At 42.4% G+C, this 24259-nt stretch overlaps 2 protein-coding genes across 5 annotated transcripts in view; one reads left to right on the top strand and one right to left on the bottom strand.

Annotated features, from left to right (window-relative positions):
- LOC128684112 (organic cation transporter protein-like) overlaps positions 1 to 24259 on the bottom strand; it is a 664663-nt gene that overhangs the window by 397165 nt on the left and 243239 nt on the right. The gene's annotated exons all lie outside the window — the stretch shown is intronic.
- Positions 20047 to 24259, top strand: part of LOC128706571 (protein mono-ADP-ribosyltransferase PARP12) — a 189347-nt gene continuing 185134 nt past the window's right edge. For 2 of the 4 annotated variants that reach the window (XM_070090414.1, XM_053801507.2), the window contains exon 1: positions 20047 to 20338. In XM_070090414.1, coding sequence (XP_069946515.1) covers positions 20301 to 20338 — 38 coding nt within the window. In that variant the 5' untranslated portion in view covers positions 20047 to 20300. The remainder of the gene's footprint in view (positions 20339 to 24259) is intronic. The other 2 variants (XM_053801504.2, XM_070090419.1) reach the window with 2 other exon arrangements.

Here is a 24259-nt window from a genome sequence, read left to right on the forward strand (position 1 = left end):
GGGCGAAACGTAGTCAATAAAGGATCACATTATACTGCATTTGTGTTCATATTTCCACAGCACTACCAGCTGCACCAGTGGACTGGTGAACAGAACCATCGACGTAAATAATTTGTGAAAGAGTGTTCTGTGTGACTAAGTTATCAATACAGCTTAAGGCATCATGTTTGGCTTCAAGACGAAGCTTTGGTTGTGATTTAAGAAGAGTTTTGGGGGGAAATGGAGGAATAGTAGTTTGGAATGGGGTAATATCCCATGGAGCAGGGAAATGTCTCTGTTGTCTAACTTGATATAGATCATGTAGCTGGTTCATGCGGAGGTCGGTTCCAGTTTTTTCGATCCATCTGGAAGGATGTTCACCAGTGCTGAGGAAAGTTTGGAGGGCTTCTGTGCAGGGGTTTGAATGGGCTAGCCTAAGCATATTGACCCCAATAAGGATATTTCTTTCAGTAACACGATCTCTAATGCTTGGAATATTAAGTTCTTTCCGCATATTTAAAATTTTGGCAGTACGAGGGCATCCTAGGATGATCCTCATTGCTTCGTTTTTCAGTTTTTCCAGCCCTCCAAGCTTCCAGTCAGACACGAGTGCAAGTAGTGGCGCCGCATAATCAACCAATGATCTAATATAAGCAAGATACATCATTTTCACAATTTTAACATTAGCACCATACCTGGGATGAAAACCTGCCACAACTCTAAGTGCTCTCAGCCTTTCTTTGTATTGGCGACAAAGTCTCGTTACAACAGGTCCAAGTAGTGGAACCTCAAAGCCTAGATACCTGTATCTGCTTACATATTCTAGAAGAGACCCATCATGCAACTGGATCTGACGAACTGTGCCTCTCTGCCGAGGAGGACGCCTGTTGAGTATCTTTGTTTTATCCCCTGAGATTATTAACCCCAGGTCCTGACACGAGGCTAGTACATGATTAAGAATGTTTTGGGTGTTGGAGAATCCGGTGGTGTGAATCATTATGTCATCAGCAAAACTAACCATATAATGATGGGGCTGGCTAGGCATGGCATTAAGTAAGGCATTAATCAAAATGTTGAAAAGGGTGGGACTAAGCACACCTCCCTGTGGGGTTCCTAATTCAAAATCTTTAGTTACACTTCTATGTCCCTGGAACAACACAGACGACTTTCTGTTGGACAGGTAACCTTTAATCCAGCGGAGAAGCCATCCTCCAACATCCATTCTGGCAAGTTCACTAATGTTTACATGTCGGTTGGCTACATCAAAAGCGGATTTAAGGTCAAGGAACGTAGTGTATGAGCTGTCAGTGTGCAGAGTGAGAAAGGTGGTAATGCAATGATGCACACTCCTTCCATGCATGAAGCCATGCAACCGGGGTGACAAGAATTCCTTAACTTTGTGCATAAGACGATTAAGAATCATCCTTTCGAATGTTTTACACAAGCAGCTAGTAAGGGATATTGGGCGAAATGAGTTTTGTTGATTGGGCTTCGGAATGGGAATAATGAGGCTATTGGTCCATGATTTAGGAAGCTCCCCAGTGACATAACTCATGTTATATAATTCAAGTAAAGGATTACCTGGTACTCGACACAGCAATCTGAGTATGTTGTAAGTAATACCATCCTCACCAGGCGACGTGGAGTTGCCGTTAGTTAGTGCTGCATCAAGTTCATAATTAGTGAAAGGAATGTTGCAGTCATCTGCCTTGCTGAGCATAAAGCAAACAAGTCTCTCCCTTGTATCATATTTGTCCATTAATTTCGCCTGTGTGGTACTGGGAAGACTGTCATAGCTAGATGTTGCAGCCCAAGCACTGACTAACTCATTCGCCCTATGCAAGGGATGAGGGTGCGCGATCTGCCCAGTTCTGTTACCCTTAATTCTATTTATGTCCCTCCATGCCCGGCTAAGTGGGGTGTGAGCATTGAGACCATTGACAAATTGTTCCTAGTCTGTTTGCCGCAGCTCTGTCATACGCTCTCTGGCAGCAGCAAGGGCAGTTTGGAAGAGGCTCAGCATTTCAGGGGTACGATGGTTTCTATAGGCTAGGTCTAGTCTGCGAGCAGTACGTTTCAATGTTCGAAGTTTAGAATCATTGTAATAGGTATGATTTTTATAAGACTTATGATTATTATGGAAGTCATTTGGATTTAGAGTAGTAGGAGGTTTCAGAGGCGGCTCTAAGAAGTTCTGAATACTGCTCACAAGGTCATTGTTAAAAGTCTCGACAGAGGTACACTCATAGGAATTATACCAGGTTCTATGCAACAAACGATGGCAATTTAGGGGGTTGGGATTTTTCAGGGACTCTGCACTCTTGTAGACACACAATATCAATGGATTCAGTGGTTACTTTATGATGCAGGTCAGAAAATCTTTTTCTAAGTGATGCAATATTCCAACTTAAAATGGATAGTTTATACGAGTTTGGTTCCATTATAAAAGTCCAGGGATAGTATTCAATTTCTCAGCAAAATGAAAAAACTTACTAAATAACAGACATAATCAATATCAATATCATCAGTATTATCCTTATCCATGAGTCTCCTAAGTGCACTTCCATTAGTGAGACCTCTTGGGAGTCTTTGTACACAGAGGTCACTGCGCTCTTTGTCTGTGAATGTATGGAAGGTGACACTATCCCTCGCACTCACCTCTCCGCTTTTATTACACTCATCACTATCATCACATGTATCACTTCCCTCATCATTATGACCAGTGATACATACACCATTATCAACAACCGGGTCATCTCCACACTCAGTATCTATCAATACATTACACTCATCAGGTTGACTATCATGATGGTCTTCACTGCCCTTATCATCTTCACTGTGATTGTAAACACCACTATCAGATTCATCGTTTTTGTAATTATTAACACCACTGCAATCATCAGTTTGTTCATCATCACCACACTCATTTTCATAATGGCTGACAATCTGTGGGTTGATGTACTCATTTGCAACCTCTGTAAGTTTTTCCTCGTGGTGCTCAAGTTGTTGTTTCAAACACCATTGTTGCTTCTCCAGTACTGTTATGTGCAGCTGCATGTTGTGTACCACCCCAGCAAGACTAGCGTCATCTGGAAGTATGAAGTCCCGATCAGCTGAGCCAGGTGGCTGACTGACAGCTGACTCAGCCAGACAAATGGTGTCAACACCAGTTGATAGCAGACGTGATCGTGCTCTGTTGATGTACTCCCAGAGTGACTCGCTCAACCATATTGTCTGAGTTCAGGCATGGGTCAGTATTCAGACATGAAGTATCTGGTAGGCCTATTGCCTCATCATGGGGGGTGATGGGTGAGGCGGGAGCCCTGCGGCTGGCGATGTGGGCAGCTTTCGCTCTGCAGTCAGCATGAGCAGCTGTGACTCCTGGAGTCTTACAATTGATACATTCTAATGCAACGGTCTGGTGTTTCTTGATCATATCATAGCACTGGTGAGAAGGATGGGCCTTGGCACACACTGCACACCAGTGTGACTTACTAAAGTATTTAAAAGCAATGTGACCCCAGCGCTGACACTTGTAGCATCTACGGTGAGGTGGTTTGTACAAAGCTATTTTGTAACTCCTGTTAAGCGCTGCACGAGAGTAGATATATGATGGTGAACTGTACCCCTCATTATGACCCCCCAGGACTACCAGGTACCTCGAGTCTGAATACTGGCTCATGCCTGCCCTCAGACAATGGGGTTGCTCCAGATGTTCCAAGTCTTGCTCCTGTGGTATACAACCTGATGTCGCGTATAAGGGTACTGGAAACACAACAATTTCTCCTGAAACAACTTGAGCAACACAAGAAAGATGTGTAGAGTGTACCAATAACAAGATTGTCACAATTTGTGAAAGCAAGTGTAAGGCTGCTGAACAAGGTGGTGGTGGTGTTCTTAATTACAGTAATGACGAATATAATACTTGTGTTGATAACTATAGTGAGCATTATAATGAAGGCTATGGTGTCAATGATGTTAGTTGTGGAAAATATTTTAATTTTCCGAAGCTATAGTGCCTAATAGGTGTTTAATGTGTCGATATGAGTCAAAAATGTATTTGACAATAGGACAGAACCAAGAGTTCCCTTTGCGCGTGCGCGGATGTGCGGGGATATAGGTCGAACTGGGGCACGAGAGGCGGGAGTGTTTTGAATGTAGTGAGGAGGCTGGGAAAGCATAGAACCAGGAAATTGGCGTTCACGGTGGCCTAAGGATTAATATAGGCCTCATTTCATAATAGGAAGTGTCGTAACTGTTCCTGGTGGAGAGTGAGGGAACGTGATTTACGGGACCACCGTAATAAAGTGGTAAAATGAGTGAATAAGGGTAGGACCGGGTGACTGGCGTGTCGCCATGGACTGTGTCCCGGGGAAAATTACCCTTGGTTTAATCATCACTCATCGGTCTCAGATCTTAATGGAGTGATCTCTGATGTGTATAATAATTATGAGACATTAAATCGTCTTGTAAATTGCAATGTAATTAATGATAATAACGCTAAGTTAAGAGAATGCGTGAAGTGAAATAAGTCGCCTTGCTCCGAGTGAACACGCTAGACCACGTTGTTCCCGTCACGAGGAAAGTGAAGTTCATGGAATCACGACTTCTAATCCGGGACAAACCAACGGATACCTCGTCCTGCTGGAATAAGAACCGTGTAGGTGTAGCAGGACATCGAAAAGAGATGGTGAATGGAGGAAATAAGGAGGATCAATCACCCACAGTTAAGTAACCTTTCTAGTTATAGCAGACTGATAATGGCCAGTTAGGTATGTTTTAATTGGATAGGTTATGGGTGATCCAGCCACATCAAGTGACCATCTGGTAAGTGGTGGGATTATGTACAAGTGTTTTTTCCTTGATGGGTATATCCATGTGTAACCTACCCCCCCCCCCTTCATTCGGTTAAACTAATATAATCTATACAGTCCACAATTAATTAGTAATGCCGTACTTGAGGGTGCTACCCAATTTATACTGGTCTCGGATAGATATGGATAAGATTGTGCAGTGACCAGAGGTGGTTAAGTTTTCTCACATGTCTACATGGGTGACTATGGTAAACAATATCGTGGTTGTCTCCCAAGGAGATTACTCGTATGCATGTAATGTTAAGGTATGTACAAGTAATCACTCCTATAAAATTTTCCACATCTGCCCGCTGGTCCTTCCTGAACCGGATGCAATCAGTGAAAAAAAAAAATTAATTAATTACTTAATAATTAAGTGACTGATTGAAGGAAGTGGGTATAGGGTACACAAGTTTAATCGATCGTGTGGTGGGTGATAATTAGCCCAATTAATTGCTAGCACATGTGTGGCTAGGATTTATACAAGAGTAAAGGCACTAAGCTGTCTCCTCTGTATAGGTTGTAACCTGGGATCCATATTTCGTTGTCCAAGTGATCCTTTATGTGGGGGTCTGTGAAAGCCGCAAACGTTGCATTTGCCTCGGCAAGCAGTCCACGGATGAAAGGTATTTTGTTGTTCGTTGCTGGCTTTAGACCCTGTATATTTTCAAAGAAGAATGTCATCGGACTGGTGGTATTGTTGGTACTGGGGGAAGGGGGACTTTTTTCTGTTGTTTTGGAGTGGAGGCTATCGACTGTCGTTCCACTCCAGGAATGACTGGATTTGGTGTACGATTTCCGCCATTTCCTGCCAGTTTTTTTTTCCTTCCTGGCGCTAAAAAACCTCTCCCTCTTGAGTGGCTGTGGCTACCCAGGTTTTCCCATGGCCTGGATGTTTTGTATCTTTTTGTACCCTTTAGATGGTGTGCCTGGCAATTTAAGTTATAGCACAGTCTTTCCTGTACTGAAGAGGGACACATTTCAGGGTGAAAAAACTTACAGGAAGGGAGTTTGCATTTTCCTGTTGTCATATGGGCACGGCATTTTCTAGGGTGGTCATAGTTGCACGTCCCATCTGTTTTTCCAGATTTCCCATGCCTGCAGATACCAAGCGCATAGTATGTGCACAGGCTTGGTTTCCGTTTGCCTTGGGTTTCTGTGACTGTATTCCCTGTTGGTGCATCTTTACCTGTCTTATTCCTGTCCTCACTAGCACCAACAATGGAGCTCTCACTAGTTGTTTTTGGTAATATATCTTCACTATTGCTAGTGGAGTCCTCTTGTTTGCTATTTCCTGTGGTATTACTAGTTTGTAATATTGGTTTTATCTTGTCCTTGACTACCCTTGTTTCCCCACTACAGCTCCTGTCTCCCATGAGGTCGTTTATATGCATTCCCTCCTGCATATATTTCCTGACTACCTGGACAAAATCTCCAGCTTCACCATTACTGTCTCCCAGGACAGCACCTCCAGCTTCACCAATACTGTCTACTAGGACAGCACTATCAGCCCCACATTTACTGACTACCGGGGCAGCACCTCCAGCCTTACAGTTTCTAACTACATGGCCAGCACCAAGGGTGATACCATCCAGCCCAGACTTTTTATTTTCCCATCTGTTATAGAATGCTTCCAGGTTTTCTATGAAGGCTGCTTTGATGTTATCCTCTTTTAATATCAATATGATTTTAGTCCACAGATTTATCTCATTTGGGCATACCCAAAACACTTCCCTGATTTAATACTGATTGTAGATAGTTCTTGGATATCTGCCCAAGGGGCGTGACACCAGTTTTCACAAAAATGACAATTTATCCATGCGGAAGCCCGTTTGTTTGATTGACTGCAGACTACACAGAGCTTCATAATGATTTGAATGGTTGATTCTACTAGTAACCTCTTGAATAATATTCTACTAGTAACCTCCTTAAAGTGAAGCTCTAGCTATTTGTATTTCTATTTCTAACTGTACTTGTATATTAATACAGCTTACCAGAGTACGTTTGTTTTATATTTATTGTTTGTTCAGACATTGAGGACATCACATATGAGAGTCCCCTAGGAGCTAGTGACCACGTGGTTCTGTGCTTTGATTACATAGTAGAGTTGCAAGTGGAGAGAGTAACAGGAGTTGAATGGGAAAAGCCAGACTATAAAAGAGGGGACTACATAGGGTTGAGGAACTTCCTGCAGGAGGTTCCGTGGGACAGAGAACTGGCAGTAAAGCCAGTAAATGAAATGATGGAATGTGTAACAACAAAATGCAAGGAGGCAGTGGAAAGGTTTATTCCCAAGGGCAACGGAAACAATGGGAAGACCAGAACGAGCCCCTGGTTTACCCGACGGTGTAAGGAGGTAAAAACAAAGTGTAATAGAGAATGGAAAAAGTACAGAAGGCAGAGAACACATGAAAATAGGGAGATTAGTCGCAGAGCCAGGAACGAGTATGCACAGGTAAGGAGGGAGGCCCAGCGACAGTATGAATATAACATAGCATCGAAAATCAAGACCGACCTGAAACTGTTGTATAGCCACATCAGGAGGAACACAACAGTCAAAGACCAGGTGATCAGATTGAGGACAGAAGGTGGAGAACTCACAAGAAATGATCAGGAGGTATGTGAGGAGCTAAACAGGAGATTTAAGGAAGTTTTTACAGTAGAGACAGGAAGGGCTCTGGGAAGACAGCACAGAAGGGAACATCAAGAGGGAATATACCAACAAGTGTTGGATGACATACGAACAACCGAGGAGAAGGTGCAGAAGCTGCTAAGTGACCTTGATACCTCAAAGGCAATGGGACCGGACAACATCTCCCCGTGGGTCCTTAGAGAAGGAGCAGAGATGCTGTGGGTGCCCCTAACCACAATCTTCAACACATCCCTTGAAACTGGGCAACTACCTGAGAAATGGAAGACAGCAAATGTAGTCCCCATATTTAAGAAAGGAAACAGAAATGAGGCACTAAACTACAGACCTGTGTCTCTGACATGTATTGTGTGCAAAGTCATGGAGAAGATTATCAGGAGGAGAGTGGTGGAACCCCTGGAACGGAACAAGATTATAAATGAAAACCAGCATGGGTTCATGGAAGGCAAATCCTGTCACAAACCTTCAGGAGTTTTATGACAAGGTAACAGAAGTAAGACACGAGAGAGAGGGGTGGGTTGATTGTATTTTTCTAGACTGCAGGAAGGCCTTTGACACAGTGCTCCACAAGAGATTAGTGCAGAAGCTGGAGGATCAGGCGCATATAACAGGGAGGGCACTGCAATAGATCAGGGAATACCTGACAGGGAGGCAACGAGTCATGGTACGTGAAGAGTTATCACAGTGGGCGCCTGTGAAGAGCGGGGTCCCACAGGGGTCAGTTCTAGGACCAGTGCTATTTTTGATATATGCGAACGACATGATGGAAGGAATAGACTCTGAAGTGTCCCTATTCGCAGATGATGTGAAGCTGATGAGAAGAATTAAATCGGATGAGGATGAGGCAGGACTGCAAAGAGACCTGGACAGGCTGGACATGTGGTCCAGAAACTGGCTTCTCGAATTCAACCTGCCAAATGCAAAGTCATGAAGATTGGGAAGGGGCAAAGAAGACTGCAGAGTATAGGCTAGGTGGACAAAGACTACAGACCTCACTCAGGGAGAAAGACCTTGGGGTGACCATAACACCGAGTACGTCAGACACACATCAACCAAATAACTGCTGCAGCATACGGCGCCTGGCAAACCTGAGAACATTAGCACCATACCTGGGGTGAAACCCAGCCACAACTCTAAGTGCTCCCAGTCTTTCTTTGTATTGGCGACAAAGTCTTGTTACAACAGGTCCAAGTAGTGGAACCTCAAAGCTAGATACCTGTATCTGCTTACATATTCTAGAAGAGACCCATCATTCAATTGGATCTGACGAACTGTGCCTCTCTGTCGAGGAGGACGCCTATTGAGTATCTTTGTTTTATCAGTAGAGATTATCAAACCCAGGTCCTGACACGAGGCTAGTACATGATTAAGAATGTTTTGGGTGTTGGAGAATCCGGTGGTGTGAATCATTATATCATCGGCAAAACTAATCATATAATGATGGGGCTAACTATGCATAGCATTAGTGTGGGACTGAGTACACCTCCCTGTGGTGTTCCTAATTCAAAGTCTTTAGTTACACTTCTATGTCCCTGGAACAACACAGACGACTTTCTGTTGGACAGGTAGCCTTTAATCCAGCGGAGAAGCCATCCTCCAACATCCATTCTGGCAAGTACACTAATGATTACATGTCGGTTGGCCACATCGAAAGCGGATTTAAGGTCAAGGAAGGTAGTGTATGAGCTGTCAGTGTGCAGGGTGAGAAAGGTGGCTATGCAATGATGCACGCTCCTTCCATGCATGAAACCATGTAACCGGGGAGACAAAAATTGTTTGATTCTGTACAGGGGACGATTAAGAATCATTCTCTCAAATGTTTTACACAAGCAGCTAGTAAGAGATATTGGGCGAAATGCATTTTGTTGATTGGGCTTAGGAATTGGAATGATGAGGCTGTTGGTCCAAGATTGAGGGAGCTCCCTAGTTACATAGCTCATGTTATATAATTCAAGTAATGGATTACCTGGTACTCGACACAGCAATCTGAGTATGTTGTAAGTAATACCATCCTCACCAGGCGACGTGGAGTTGCCCTTAGTTAGCGCTGCATCAAGTTCATAATTAGTGAAAGGAATGTTGCAATCATCTGCCTTACTGAGCATAAAGCAAACAAGTCTTTCCCTTGCATCATATTTGTCATTTAATTTTGCCTGTGTGGTACTGGGAAGATTGTCATAGCTAGATGTAGCAGCCCAAGCACTGACTAACTCATTCGCCCTATGTAAGGGATGAGGGTGTGCGATCTGCCCAGTTCTGTTACCCTTAATTCTGTAATAAAGTTAGTAGAATTACCGACAATATGTAAAGTAAAAAGACACAAGTGCAACTAATGTGACATTTATTGTGGCAACTTTTCGCTCTCCAGGAGCTTTATCAAGCTTGATAAAGCTCCTGGAGAGCGAAACATTGCCACAATAAATGTCACATTAGTTGCACTTGTGTCCTTTTACTTTACCCTTAATTCTATTTATGTTCCTCCATACCCGGCTAAATGGGGTGCGAGCATTAAGACCGTTGACAATTTTTTCCCAGTCTGTTTGCCGCAGTTCTGACATACGCTCTCTGGCAGCAGCAAGGGCAGTTTGAAAGAGCCTCAGCATTCCAGGGGTACGATGTTTTCTATAGGCTAGGCCTAGTCTGCGAGCAGTACGTTTCAGTGTACGAAGTTTAGAATCATTGTAATAAGTATGGTTTTTGAAGGAGGTATGATTATTATGGAAGTTTGTTGGGTTTAGAGTACCAAGAGGTTTCAGTGGCAGCTCTAAGTAGTTCTGAATACTGCTCACAAGGTCATTGTTAAAGGTCTCTACAGAGGAACACTCATAGGAATTATGTGATGTCCTCAATGTCTGAACAAACAATAAATATAAAACAAACGTACTCTGGTAAGCTGTATTAATATACAAGTACAGTTAGAAATAGAAATACAAATAGCTAGAGCTTCACTTTAAGGAGGTTATTAGTAGAATATTCAAGAGGTTACTAGTAGAATTAGAGTAAATCAACCATTCAAATCATTTTGAAGCTCTGTGTAGTCTGCAGTCAATCAAACAAACGGGCTTCCGCATGGATAAATTGTCATTTTTGTGAAAACTGGTGTCACGCCCCTTGGGCAGATATCCAAGAACTATCTACAAGCAGTATTAAATCAGGGAAGTGTTTTTGGGTATGCCCAAATGAGATAAATCTGTGGACTAAAATCATATTGGTATTAAAAGAGGATAACATCAAAGCAGCCTTCATAGAAAACCTGGAAGCATTCTATAACAGATGGGAAAATAAAAAGTCTGGGCTGGATGGTATCACCCTTGGTGCTGGCCATGTAGTTAGAAACTGTAAGGCTGGAGGTGCTGCCCCGGTAGTCAGTAAATGTGGGGCTGATAGTGCTGTCCTGGAAGACAGTAATGGTGAAGCTGGAGGTGCTGTCCTGGGAGACAGTAATGGTGAAGCAGGAGATTTTGTCCAGGTAGTCAGGAAATATATGCAGGAGGGAATGCATATAAATGACCTCATGGGAGACAGGAGCTGTAGTGGGGAAACAAGGGTAGTCAAGGACAAGATAAAACCAATATTACAAACTAGTAATACCACAGGAAATAGCAAACAAGAGGACTCCACTAGCAATAGTGAGGATATATTACCAAAAACAACTAGTGAGAGCTCCATTGTTGGTGCTAGTGAGGATAGGAATAAGACAGGTAAAGATGCACCAACAGGGAATACAGTCACAGAAACCCAAGGCAAACGGAAACCAAGCCTGTGCACATACTATGCGCTTGGTATCTGCAGGCATGGGAAATCTGGAAAAACAGATGGGACGTGCAACTATGACCACCCTAGAAAATGCCGTGCCCATATGACAACAGGAAAATGCTAACTCCCTTACTGTAAGCTTTTTCACCCTGAAATGTGTCCCTCTTCAGTACAGGAAAGACTGTGCTATAACTTAAATTGCCAGGCACACCATCTAAAGGGTACAAAAAGATACAAAACATCCAGGCCATGGGAAAACCTGGGTAGCCACAGCCACTCAAGAGGGAGAGGTTTTTTAGCGCCAGGAAGGAAAAAAAACTGGCAGGAAATGGCGGAAATCGTACACCAAATCCAGTCATTCCTGGAGTGGAACCACAGTCGATAGCCTCCACTCCTAAACAACAGAAAAAAGTCCCCCCCCCCAGTACCAACAATACCACCAGTCCGATGACATTCTTCTTTGAAAATATACAGGGTCTAAAGCCAGCAACGAACAACAAAATACCTTTCATCCGTGGACTGCTTGCCGAGGCAAATGCAATGTTCGCGGCTTTCACAGAGACCCACATAAAGGATCACTTGGACAACGAAATATGGATCCCAGGTTACAACCTATACAGAGGAGACAGCTTAGTGCTTTTTTTTATTATAATAATAATATACAGAGGCAACAGAGTGAACAGGCACAAGAGGGGGGGAGGGGTTGGCCTGTACATCGCAGCAGTCACTTGTTTGCACAGAACCGCTTAATGCCTCAAATGATGTAGTGGAAGTTTTAGCAGTAAAGATCGAGAACCAAAACCTAGTCATTGTGGTAGTCTACAAGCCTCCGGATGCAACGTCCCAGCAATTCCAGGAACAGCTGTTAAAAACTGACCACTGTCTGGAAAATCTGCCAGCTCCTGCCCCCAACATCTTGGTCCTGGGGGATTTCATCTTAAGGCACCTAAAATGGAGGAATATAGCAAATAATGTTGTTGCAGATTAACTCGGTGGCACTCGATGTATGCACAAGACTTATTCCTCTAAGAAAAAGGAGGAGTAGATGTAAAATAGAAAGAGACAGGCGCTCCCTTTACAGGCGACGGAAAAGAATAACAGAGCGGCTAAAAGAGGTCAATATATCTGAAATGCGTAGGGAGACACTGGTCAGAGAAATAGCAAGCATCGAACTTAAGCTAAAAGAATCCTTTAGGAGTCAGGAATCGTGGAAAGAACTAAAAGCCATAAATGAAATCGAAAGAAACCCAAAGTATTTCTTCTCCTATGCCAAATCAAAATCGAGAACAACGTCCAGTATTGGGCCCCTACTTAAACAAGATGGGTCCTACACAGATGACAGCAAGGAAATGAGTGAGCTACTCAAGTCCCAGTATGACTCAGTTTTTAGCAAGCCGCTAACCAGACTGAGAGTCGAAGATCAAAACTAATTTTTTATGAGAGAGCCACAAAATTTGATTAACACAAGCCTATCCGATGTTATCCTGACGCCAAATGACTTCGAACAGGCGATAAATGACATGCCCATGCACTCTGTCCCAGGGCCAGACTCATGGAACTCTGTGTTCATCAAGAACTGCAAGAAGCCCCTATCACGAGCCTTTTCCATCCTATGGAGAGGGAGCATGGACACGGGGGTCGTCCCACAGTTACTAAAAACAACAGACATAGCCCCACTCCAGAAAGGGGGCAGTAAAGCAACGGCAAAGAACTACAGACCAATAGCACTAACATCCCATATCATAAAAATCTTTGAAAGGGTCCTAAGAAGCAAGATCACCACCCATCTAGAAACCCATCAGTTACACAACCCAGGGCAACATGGGTTTAGAACAGGTCGCTCCTGTCTGTCTCAACTATTGGATCACTACGACAAGGTCCTAAATGCACTAGAAGACAAAAAGAATGCAGATGTAATATATAAAGACTTTGCAAAAGCCTTCAACAAGTGTGACCATGGCGTAATAGCGCACAAAATGCGTGCTAAAGGAATAACAGGAAAAGTCGGTCGATGGATCTATAATTTCCTCACTAACAGAACACAGAGAGTAGTCGTCAACAGAGTAAAGTCCGAGGCAACTACGGTGAAAAGCTCTGTTCCACAAGGCACAGTACTTGCTCCCATCTTGTTCCTCATCCTCATATCCGACATAGACAAGGATGTCAGCCACAGCACCGTGTCTTCCTTTGCAGATGACACCCGAATCTGCATGACAGTGTCTTCCATTGCAGACACTGCAAGGGTCCAGGCGGACATCAACCAAATCTTTCAGTGGGCTGCAGAAAACAATATGAAGTTCAACGACGAGAAATTTCAATTACTCAGATATGGTAAACATGAGGAAATTAAATCTTCATCAGAGTACAAAACAAATTCTGGCCACAAAATAGAGCGAAACACCAACGTCAAAGACCTGGGAGTGATCATGTCGGAGGATCTCACCTTCAAGGACCATAACATTGTATCAATCGCATCTGCTAGAAAAATGACAGGATGGATAATGAGAACCTTCAAAACTAGGGAGGCCAAGCCCATGATGACACTCTTCAGGTCACTTGTTCTATCTAGGCTGGAATATTGCTGCACACTAACAGCACCTTTCAAGGCAGGTGAAATTGCCGACCTAGAAAATGTACAGAGAACTTTCACGGCGTGCATAACGGAGATAAAACACCTCAATTACTGGGAGCGCTTGAGGTTCCTAAACCTGTATTCCCTGGAATGCAGGAGGGAGAGATACATGATTATATACACCTGGAAAATCCTAGAGGGACTAGTACCGAACTTGCACACGAAAATCACTCACTACGAAAGCAAAAGACTTGGCAGACGATGCACCATCCCCCCAATGAAAAGCAGGGGTGTCACTAGCACGTTAAGAGACCATACAATAAGTGTCAGGGGCCCGAGACTGTTCAACTGCCTCCCAGCACACATAAGGGGGATTACCAACAGACCCCTGGCAGTCTTCAAGCTGGCACTGGACAAGCACCTAAAGTCAGTTCCTGATCAGCCGGGCTGTGGCTCGTACGTTGGTTTGCGTGCAGCCAGCAGCAACAGCCTGGTTGATCAGGCTCTGATCCACCAGGAGGCCTGGTCACAGACCGGGCCGCGGGGGCGTTGGCCCCCGGAACTCTCTCCAGGTAAACTCCAGGCAGTGATAACACCAGGAGGTAGCTCTGACGAAAACTCACATACACACGAGCTTTTAAATCTCTGCACAAAATTCAATTTAAACCAGCAAATAATAGAGCCTACTAGACTGGAGAATACACTAGACCTCATCTTCACTAACAATGATGATCTGATACGAAATGTCACCATATCAAAAACAATATACTCAGATCACAACATAATCGAGGTTCAGACATGTATGCGCAGAGCCCCAGACCGACATAATGAGATTAGTCACGAGGGAGCATTCACCAAATTCAACTTTAATAACAAAAACATAAAATGGGACCAAGTAAATCAAGTCCTAACCGATATATGCTGGGAAGATAAACTAAGCAACACAGATCCTAGCAGTATTAAAACAGGGAAGTGTTTTTGGGTATGCCCAAATGAGATAAATCTGTGGACTAAAATCACAAGGGTATTAAAAGAGGATAACATCAAAGCTGCTTTCATAGAAAACCTGGAAGCTTTCTACAACAGATGGGAACATAAAAAGTCTGGGCTGAATGGTACTGCCCTTGATACTGGCCATGTAGTCAGAAACTGTAAGGCTGGAGGTGATGTCCTGGTAGTCAGTAAATGTGGGGCCGATAGTGCTGTCCTGGGAGACAGTAATGGTGAAGCTGGAGGTGCTGTCCTGGGAGACAGTAATGGTGAAGCTGGAGGTGCTGTCCTGGGAGACAGTAATGGTGAAGCTGGAGGTGCTCTCCTGGGAGACAGTAATGGTGAAGCTGGAGGTGCTGTCCTGGGAGACAGTAATGGTGAAGCTGGAGGTGCTGTCCTGGGAGACAGTAATGGTGAAGCTGGAGGTGCTGTCCTGGGAGACAGTAATGGTGAAGCTGGAGATTTTGTCCAGGTAGTCGGGAATTATACGCAGGAAGGAATACATATAAATGACCTCATAGGGGACAGGAGCCATAGTGGGGAAACAAGTGTAGTCAAAGATAAGATAAAACAAATATTGCAAACTAGAAATACCACAGGAAATAGCAAACAAGAGGACTTCACTACCAATAGTGAGGATATATTACCAAAAACAACTGGTGGGAGCTCCATTGTTGGTGCTAGGGAGGATAGGAATAAGACATGGAAACATGCACCAACAGGGAATACAGTCACAGAAACCCAAGGCAAACGGAAACCAAGCCTGTGCACATACTATGCACTTGGTATCTGCAGACATGGGAAATCTGGAAAAACAGACGGGACGTGCAACTATGACCACCCTAGAAAATGCCATGCCCATATGTTAGTTTAATATGTTTATTATGCACCCCATACCCATCATGTGGGCGGTAGTCAAAAGATTACAGAGGTACATAATTGGTCCAGGGACTGGAATCCAAAGTTTTGATAGCTGAGCAAGTTACAGAGGTAATGAACTCACAATTTACAAAGGTAATGAACTCACAATTTACAAAGGTAATGAACTCCAGGTAGGTCTGGTCACAATCATGAAACGTTACAAAGGTATTTACAGATTACAGAGGTACGTAATGGGTCCAGGGACTGGGCCCCCAAAGTTTTGATAGCTGAACTAGGTACAAAGGTAATGAGCTCACAAGTTACAAAGGTAATGAATTCTGTAGAATGGTTACTTACGTTTATACATGGCTACAATCATGAACAAATTATAGAGTAATGAGCAATTCACACTTCCACACCCGGTCACAACTGTAATGAGTTATTGGTGCAAATATTGATTGTTGAGTCACACACCACACACACACACACACACACACACACACACACACACACACACACACACACACACACACACACACACACACACACACGTGCTCATATACAACAGGCCTAGTGTCTAATCGACATGTGCCTAGGACAAAATGGTAACTAACACAGACACACAGACACACACACACACACACACACGTGCTCATATACAACAGGCCTAGTGTCTAATCGACATGTGCCTAGGACAAAATGGTAACTAACACAGACACACACACACACACACACGTGCTCATATACAACAGGCCTAGTGTCTAATCGACATGTGCCTAGGACAAAATGGTAACTAACACAGACACAGACACACACACACACACACACACACACACACACACACACACACACACACACACGTGCTCATATACAACAGGCCTAGTGTCTAATCGACATGTGCCTAGGACAAAATGGTAACTAACACACACACACACACACACACACACACACGTACTCATATACAACAGGCCTAGTGTCTAATCGACATGTGCCTAGGACAAAATGGTAACTAACACACACACACACACACACACACACACACACACACACACACACACACACACACACACACACACACACACACACACACACACACACACACACACACACACACTTTAGTTTAATATCTTTATTATGCACCCTATACCCATCCTGTGGGCGGTAGTCAAAAGATTACAAAGGTACATAATGGGTCCAGTGACTGGACCCCAAAGTTATGATAGCTGAACGAGTTACAAAGGTAATGAACTCCAGGTAGATCTTACCTGGAGTTTACCTGGAGAGAGTTCCGAGGGTCAACGCCCCCGCGGCCCGGTCTGTGACCAGGCCTCCTGGTGGATCAGAGCCTGATCAACCAGGCTGTTGCTGCTGGCTGCACGCAAACCAACGTACGAGCCACAGCCCGGCTGGTCAGGAACCGACTTTTGGTGCTTGTCCAGTGCCAGCTTGAAGACTGCCAGGGGTCTGTTGGTAATCCCCTTTATGTGTGCTGGGAGGCAGTTGAACAGTCTCGGGCCCCTGACACTTATTGTATGGTCTCTTAACGTGCTAGTGACACCCCTGCTTTTCATTGGGGGGATGGTGCATCGTCTGCCAAGTCTTTTGCTTTTGTAGTGAGTGATTTTCGTGTGCAAGTTCGGTACTAGTCCCTCTAGGATTTTCCAGGTGTATATAATCATGTATCTCTCCCTCCTGCGTTCCAGGGAATACAGGTTTAGGAACCTCAAGCGCTCCCAATAATTGAGGTGTTTTATCTCCGTTATGCGCGCCGTGAAAGTTCTCTGTACATTTTCTAGGTCGGCAATTTCACCTGCCTTGAAAGGTGCTGTTAGTGTGCAGCAATATTCCAGCCTAGATAGAACAAGTGACCTGAAGAGTGTCATCATGGGCTTGGCCTCCCTAGTTTTGAAGGTTCTCATTATCCATCCTGTCATTTTTCTAGCAGATGCGATTGATACAATGTTATGGTCCTTGAAGGTGAGATCCTCCGACATGATCACTCCCAGGTCTTTGACGTTGGTGTTTCGCTCTATTTTGTGGCCAGAATTTGTTTTGTACTCTGATGAAGATTTAATTTCCTCATGTTTACCATATCTGAGTAATTGAAATTTCTCATCGTTGAACTTCATATTGTTTTCTGCAGCCCACTGAAAGATTTGGTTGATGTCTGCCTGGAGCTTTGCAGTGTCTGCAATGGAAGACACTGTCATGCAGATTCGGGTGTCATCTGCAAAGGAAGACACGGTGCTGTGGCTGACATCCTTGTCTATGTCGGATATAAGGATGAGGAACAAGATGGGTCAGCTCACTGACAGTGATAAGGAAATGTGTAGAATTTTTAACACATACTTCCTCTCAGTTTTTACACAGGAGGATACCAGCGATATTCCAGTAATGATAAATTATGTAGAACAGGACGATAATAAACTGTGCACTATTAGGGTCACAAGTGACATGGTCCTTAGGCAAATAGATAAATTAAAACCTAACAAATCCCCAAGCCCTGATGAACTGTATGCAAGGGTTCTAAAGGAATGTAAAGAGGAGCTTAGCACACCTTTGGCTAATCTTTTCAACATATCACTACAAACTGGCATGGTGCCAGATAAGTGGAAAATGGCAAATGTGATACCTATTTTCAAAACAGGTGACAGGTCCTTAGCTTCGAACTATAGACCAATAAGCCTAACCTCCATAGTGGGAAAATTTATGGAATCAATAATTGCCGAGGCAGTTAGGTAAGACACATATGCAACAGTTAGGTATCTTTATTCATAATAAAGATACCTAACTGTTGCATATGTGTCTTACCTAACAACCTGTCGGTATTTTATACCATTTTAATGTTCAATTGCCGAGGCAGTTCGTAGCCACCTTGAAAAGCATAAATTAATCAACGAATCTCAGCATGGTTTTACAAAGGGGCGTTCCTGCCTTACGAATTTATTAACTTTTTTCACTAAGGTATTTGAGGAGGTAGATCATGGTAATGAATATGATATTGTGTATATGGACTTCAGTAAGGCTTTTGACAGGGTCCCACATCAGAGACTATTGAGGAAAATTAAAGCACATGGAATAGGAGGAGAAATTTTTTCCTGGATAGAGGCATGGTTGACAAATAGGCAGCAGAGAGTTTGCATAAATGGGGAGAAATCAGAGTGGGGAAGCGTCACGAGCGGTGTTCCACAGGGGTCAGTGTTGGGCCCCCTGCTGTTCACAATCTACATAAACGACATAGATGAGGGCATAAAGAGCGACATCGGCAAGTTTGCCGATGACACCAAAATAGGCCGTCGAATTCATTCTGACGAGGACATTCGAGCACTCCAGGAAGATTTGAATAGACTGATGCAGTGGTCGGAGAAGTGGCAGATGCAGTTTAATATAGACAAATGCAAAGTTCTAAATGTTGGACAGGACAATAACCATGCCACATATAAACTAAATAATGTAGATCTTAATATTACGGATTGCGAAAAAGATTTAGGAGTTCTGGTTAGCAGTAATCTGAAACCAAGACAACAGTGCATAAGTGTTCGCAATAAAGCTAATAGAATCCTTGGCTTCATATCAAGAAGCATAAATAATAGGAGTCCTCAGGTTGTTCTTCAACTCTATACATCCTTGGTTAGGCCTCATTTAGATTATGCTGCACAGTTTTGGTCACCGTATTACAGAATGGATATAAATTCTCTGGAAAATGTACAAAGGAGGATGACAAAGTTGATCCCATGTATCAGAAACCTTCCCTATGAGGATAGACTAAGGGCCCTGAAACTGCACTCTCTAGAAAGACGTAGAATTAGGGGGGATATAATTGAGGTGTATAAATGGAAGACAGGAATAAATAAAGGGGATGTAAATAGTGTGCTGAAAATATCTAGCCTAGACAGGACTCGCAGCAATGGTTTTAAGTTGGAAAAATTCAGATTCAGGAAGGATATAGGAAAGTACTGGTTTGGTAATAGAGTTGTGGATGAGTGGAACAAACTCCCAAATACCGTTATAGAGGCCAGAACGTTGTGTAGCTTTAAAAATAGGTTGGATAAATACATGAGTAGATGTGGGTGGGTGTGAGTTAGACCTGATAGCTTGTGCTACCAGGTCGGTTGCCGTGTTCCTCCCTTAAGTCAATGTGACCTGACCTGACTAGGTTGGGTGCATTGGCTTAAGCCGGTAGGAGACTTGGACCTGCCTCGCATGGGCCAGTAGGCCTTCTGCAGTGTTCCATCGTTCTTATGTTCTTATATCTGCACCAGCAAAATTCATATTTGACTTTACTGGGTTATTCTTATTTCAAAAATAGCAATTAGATAATACATAAAATTGAACTTGAATAAAGGTTATTTATTAAAGCTTGTGGTAAAAAGTTGAATAGAAAATGTTCACTGATAAGTAGGGTGTGTATACACAGAAGTATTTCCCTCAGTACATATACACCCAGTGTTAACTTTAGTCTCCAGCTTAGGGATTAACATGTGCTAGACCGGTAGTATCCAATTAGACCCCAAGACATTTTTGCTGACAAACTTCATTAGTTGCAGTATTTGAAACACGAAGAAAAAGTAAATGTTTACTTTTATGAACCTGTGTGATTCCTGTCCAGTTACCAACTCCAGTAACTCCAGTCCAGTCAATGGTATTGACATCAGCTGTCTGGTACAAGCCTGTAAGGTAGGTACTTGGTGATGGGCTCTTCATCCAAGCAATTAGCGTTACTCCCCTTTGGATCAAATCTCATTTGTCTCGCATTTCCTAGGCACCGTTTAACTCCCTATAGTGATTTAGCGTTTCCACATATAATAGATAGGTCTTGATTGTTTCTGAGGTTATCTTAAGAACATAAGAAAGAAGGAACACTGCAGCAGGCCTACTGGCCCATGCGAGGCAGGTCCAAGTCTCATACCGGCTTAAGCCAGTGCCCCAACCTAGTCAGGTCAGGTCACATCCACTTAAGGAAGGAGCACGGCAACTGACCTAGTAGCACAAGCTAATCAGGTCCAACTGACACCCATCCACACCCACTCGTGTATTTATCTAACCTATTTTTAAAACTACACAGCGTTTTAGCCTCTATAACTGTACTTGGGAGTTTGTTCCACTCATCCACAACTCTATTACCAAACCAGTGTTTTCCTATATCCTTCCTGAATCTGAATTTTTCCAACTTAAAACCTGTGGAAAATACTGTATATTTTCCAGAAATACGGTAATTTATATGTAAATAGATGCCCTATATTGTATTTTTAAAAGAAGTATGTTATCGAAAATGGGAAACTGGAAGCTGCGCCTGCGCAGAAAGGGACACTCGCCATCTTGGTTTTGAATTGTGTACAACGTTAATATAATGTGAAGAATTTTTCGTGCTCTAGAGGTTAAAATTGGATTGACACCTCTCAAATAGGAGGCGAAATTGGTGGATGTGCATTCCTGCATAACTTGAGATATCAGACGACTGGACAAGACAGCTCCAGGAACCTCAGGTAAGCTCTCTAGATTTGTGTATAATTCTGGCCAGTGTTTTCATAAATTTAGTTAGTGAGGTTTTTCTGAGTATGATACAACTTAATATCCAGTCAAATTGGTGAGTGATATTAAGATATATTTTCCTTCTGTTATGTATATGTGAATTTATATATAATCATTTTTTAATATACAGTCCACAAATTTATATATTTACCAGAATTCCTGGTGTATGTATATTTCATTTATGATTAATAGGTCCAGAGCAACTTGTGGATATGAAAGTGGTAGGTATCGAAGGGGGACATTTTTTGCAACCTAGGTGTCCCAAATTCCTACTTGTCTAACTGATAAATAATAATTATCTGTTCATTTACTGTTATGTACATAAGGATACATTCAGATAAATGCAATTTTCCACAAAACCATTGCTACGAGTCATGTCTAGGTTAAATATTTTCAGCACGTTATTTACATCCCCTTTATTTATTCCTGTCTTCCATTTATACACCTCAATCATATCGCCCCTAATTCTACGCCTTTCTAGAGAGTGCAGATTCAGGGCCCTCAGTCTATCCTCATAGGGAAGATTTCTGATACATTTATTTATTTATTTATTTGAACATGATACAGAGAAGTACAAGGAATACAATTTTTTAAAGTGCAGCATGCCAAAGCCCCTTGTATGCAGAGCATTATGGGCAGGCTTAAAATTTACTTAAGATTAACTAAGCAATGATATATTCAGTGGTACAAAAATTATTGTAAAATAGATAACAATTTAGTACAAATGAGTATTACAAAGACAGGTCATATGGTCATTTACTGTGTTGCTGTGTAATCAGTAGAGTGGAGTATTCTGTTAGGTAATGAAATTAAATAGTAACAAAGTTTGATTGGGTCACAGGTTGACATTTATGAGATACAGTAATGAGATACATATATGAGATACAATTTATGAGATACAATTATTCAGTATTTATTTAGTTGTGGGTGAGTAAGTGATTTTTGAGAAGAGACTTGAATTTATAAACAGTGTTTCTTTTATATTCACAGGTAATGAATTCCAGATTTTAGGGCCTTTTATGTGCATTGAGCTTTTGCATAGCGTGAGATGGAGACGAGAAACATCAAAGAGTGATCTGTGCCTTGTGTTATGGTCATGTGTTCTGTTGAGGTTGGTAAGGAGATGTTTGAGGGAAGGGTTTATGTCAGAGTTAAGTGTTCTATGTATGTAGTAGGTGCAGTAATAAGTATGGATGTTTTGTATTGTGAGTAGGTTTCGAGTTTTGAATATTGGTGGAGTGTGCTGTCTGTAGTGAGAATTTGTTATAATTCTGACTGCAGCCTTTTTTTGGGTGATTAGTGGTCTGAGATGGTTTATTGTTGTTGAGCCCCATGCACAAATTCCATAGGTGAGATAGGGGTAAATAAGTGAGTGATATTGGGCCAGGAGGGCTGACTGTGGAACATAGTACCGTATCTTCGATAGTATGTGTGGAAAATTACATTTATCTGAATGTATCATTATGTACATAACAGTAAATGAACAAAAATAATTATTATTTATCAGTTAGACAAGTAGGAATTTGGGACACCTAGGTCGCAAAAAATGTCCCCCTTCGATACCTACCACTATTATATCCACAAGTTGCTCTGGGCCCATTAATTACAAATAAAATATGTATGACCAGGAATGCTGGTAAATATATAAATTTGTGGACTGTATATTAAAAATAATAAATGATAATATATATGCACATATACATAACGGAAGAATATCTTAAAATCACTCACCAATTTGACTGGAGATCAAGGTGTATCATACTCAGAAAACCTCACTAACTAAATTTATGAAAATACTGGCCAGAATTATAACACGAATCTATATAGCTTATCTGAGGTTCCTGGAGCTGTCTTGTCCAGTCGTCTGATATCTCAATTTATGCAGGAATGCAAATCCAACAGTTTCGCCTCCTATTTGAGAGGTGTCAACCCAATTTTACCTCAAGAGCACGAAAATTCTTCACATTATTAACTAACGTCTGTTACTCAATTCAAACAACAATGGCGAGTCTCTTCTGCGCAGGCGCAGGGTTTCCCATTTTCGATAACATAATTTTTATTAAATGCAATATAGGCCATATATTTACCTATAAATTACCGTATTTCCGGAAAATATACAGTATTTTCCACAGTATGCCTACGGTCTTGGAAATTTTTGGGGAAAGTTGTTGTATATGTGTTTAAAATTTGAGTCTATTATCAAGGTGGATTCCTAAGAATTTTCCCTCTGTGAGTTTTGTGATAGGTGATCCATTTATCATTATGTTAAGAGACACATCTGTAACTCTGTTACCAAACTGAATGTAGTAGGTTTTGTCAATGTTTAGAGTAAGTTTGTTGGTCCTCATCCAGGTTGATATTTTCTGTATTTCGGTATTTACAGTATTGGCTAGCATGACTGGGCTCGGGTGAGAGTAGACATATGTAGTGTCATCTGCAAATAGTGTGGGTTTGAGTAGTTGCGATGCATTTGGAAGGTCATTTATGTATATGAGAAAGAGAGGAGGGCCTAGGACACTTCCCTGTGGGACACCAACTGTAATTGGCTGTGCGGAAGAGTTTGCCCCATTTGTGTACACATATTGGCTTCTGTTGCTGAGGTATGACTTTAGGTAGTTGAGGGAGTGCTCTCTTATACCATAGTGGGACAATTTTATATGGACCAAGTCATGGTCAACTGTATCGGAAGCTTTACATAAGTCAAATGAAGGTCCCCAGTGATACTTCTTTTTTCTCTATTGCTGTATAAATATGTTCTAGCATGTGGATAGTAGCATCATTAGTATTTTTATTAGGCCTGAACCCAAATTGACAGGGGTTGAGTATGTTGTGGGAGATGAGGTAGGAATAGATACGCTTATAGATTAATTTTTCAAAGATTTTAGAGAGAGGGTGTAAGTTGGATATTGGCCTATAGTTATTCAAGTCTGTGTGGTCTCCTCCTTTATGGATCATCAGGGTGACCCTTGCTATTTTGAGAACTGTAGGAAAGGTAGAGGTTTCAATGGTTTTGTTAAAGAGTGTTGCAATGATTGGTGATAGCACCTGTGACACTTTTTTGTATAT

This window comes from Cherax quadricarinatus, chromosome 3 (assembly GCF_038502225.1).
Source record: "Cherax quadricarinatus isolate ZL_2023a chromosome 3, ASM3850222v1, whole genome shotgun sequence".
In the NCBI taxonomy this organism is placed as follows: Eukaryota; Metazoa; Arthropoda; class Malacostraca; order Decapoda; family Parastacidae; genus Cherax; species Cherax quadricarinatus.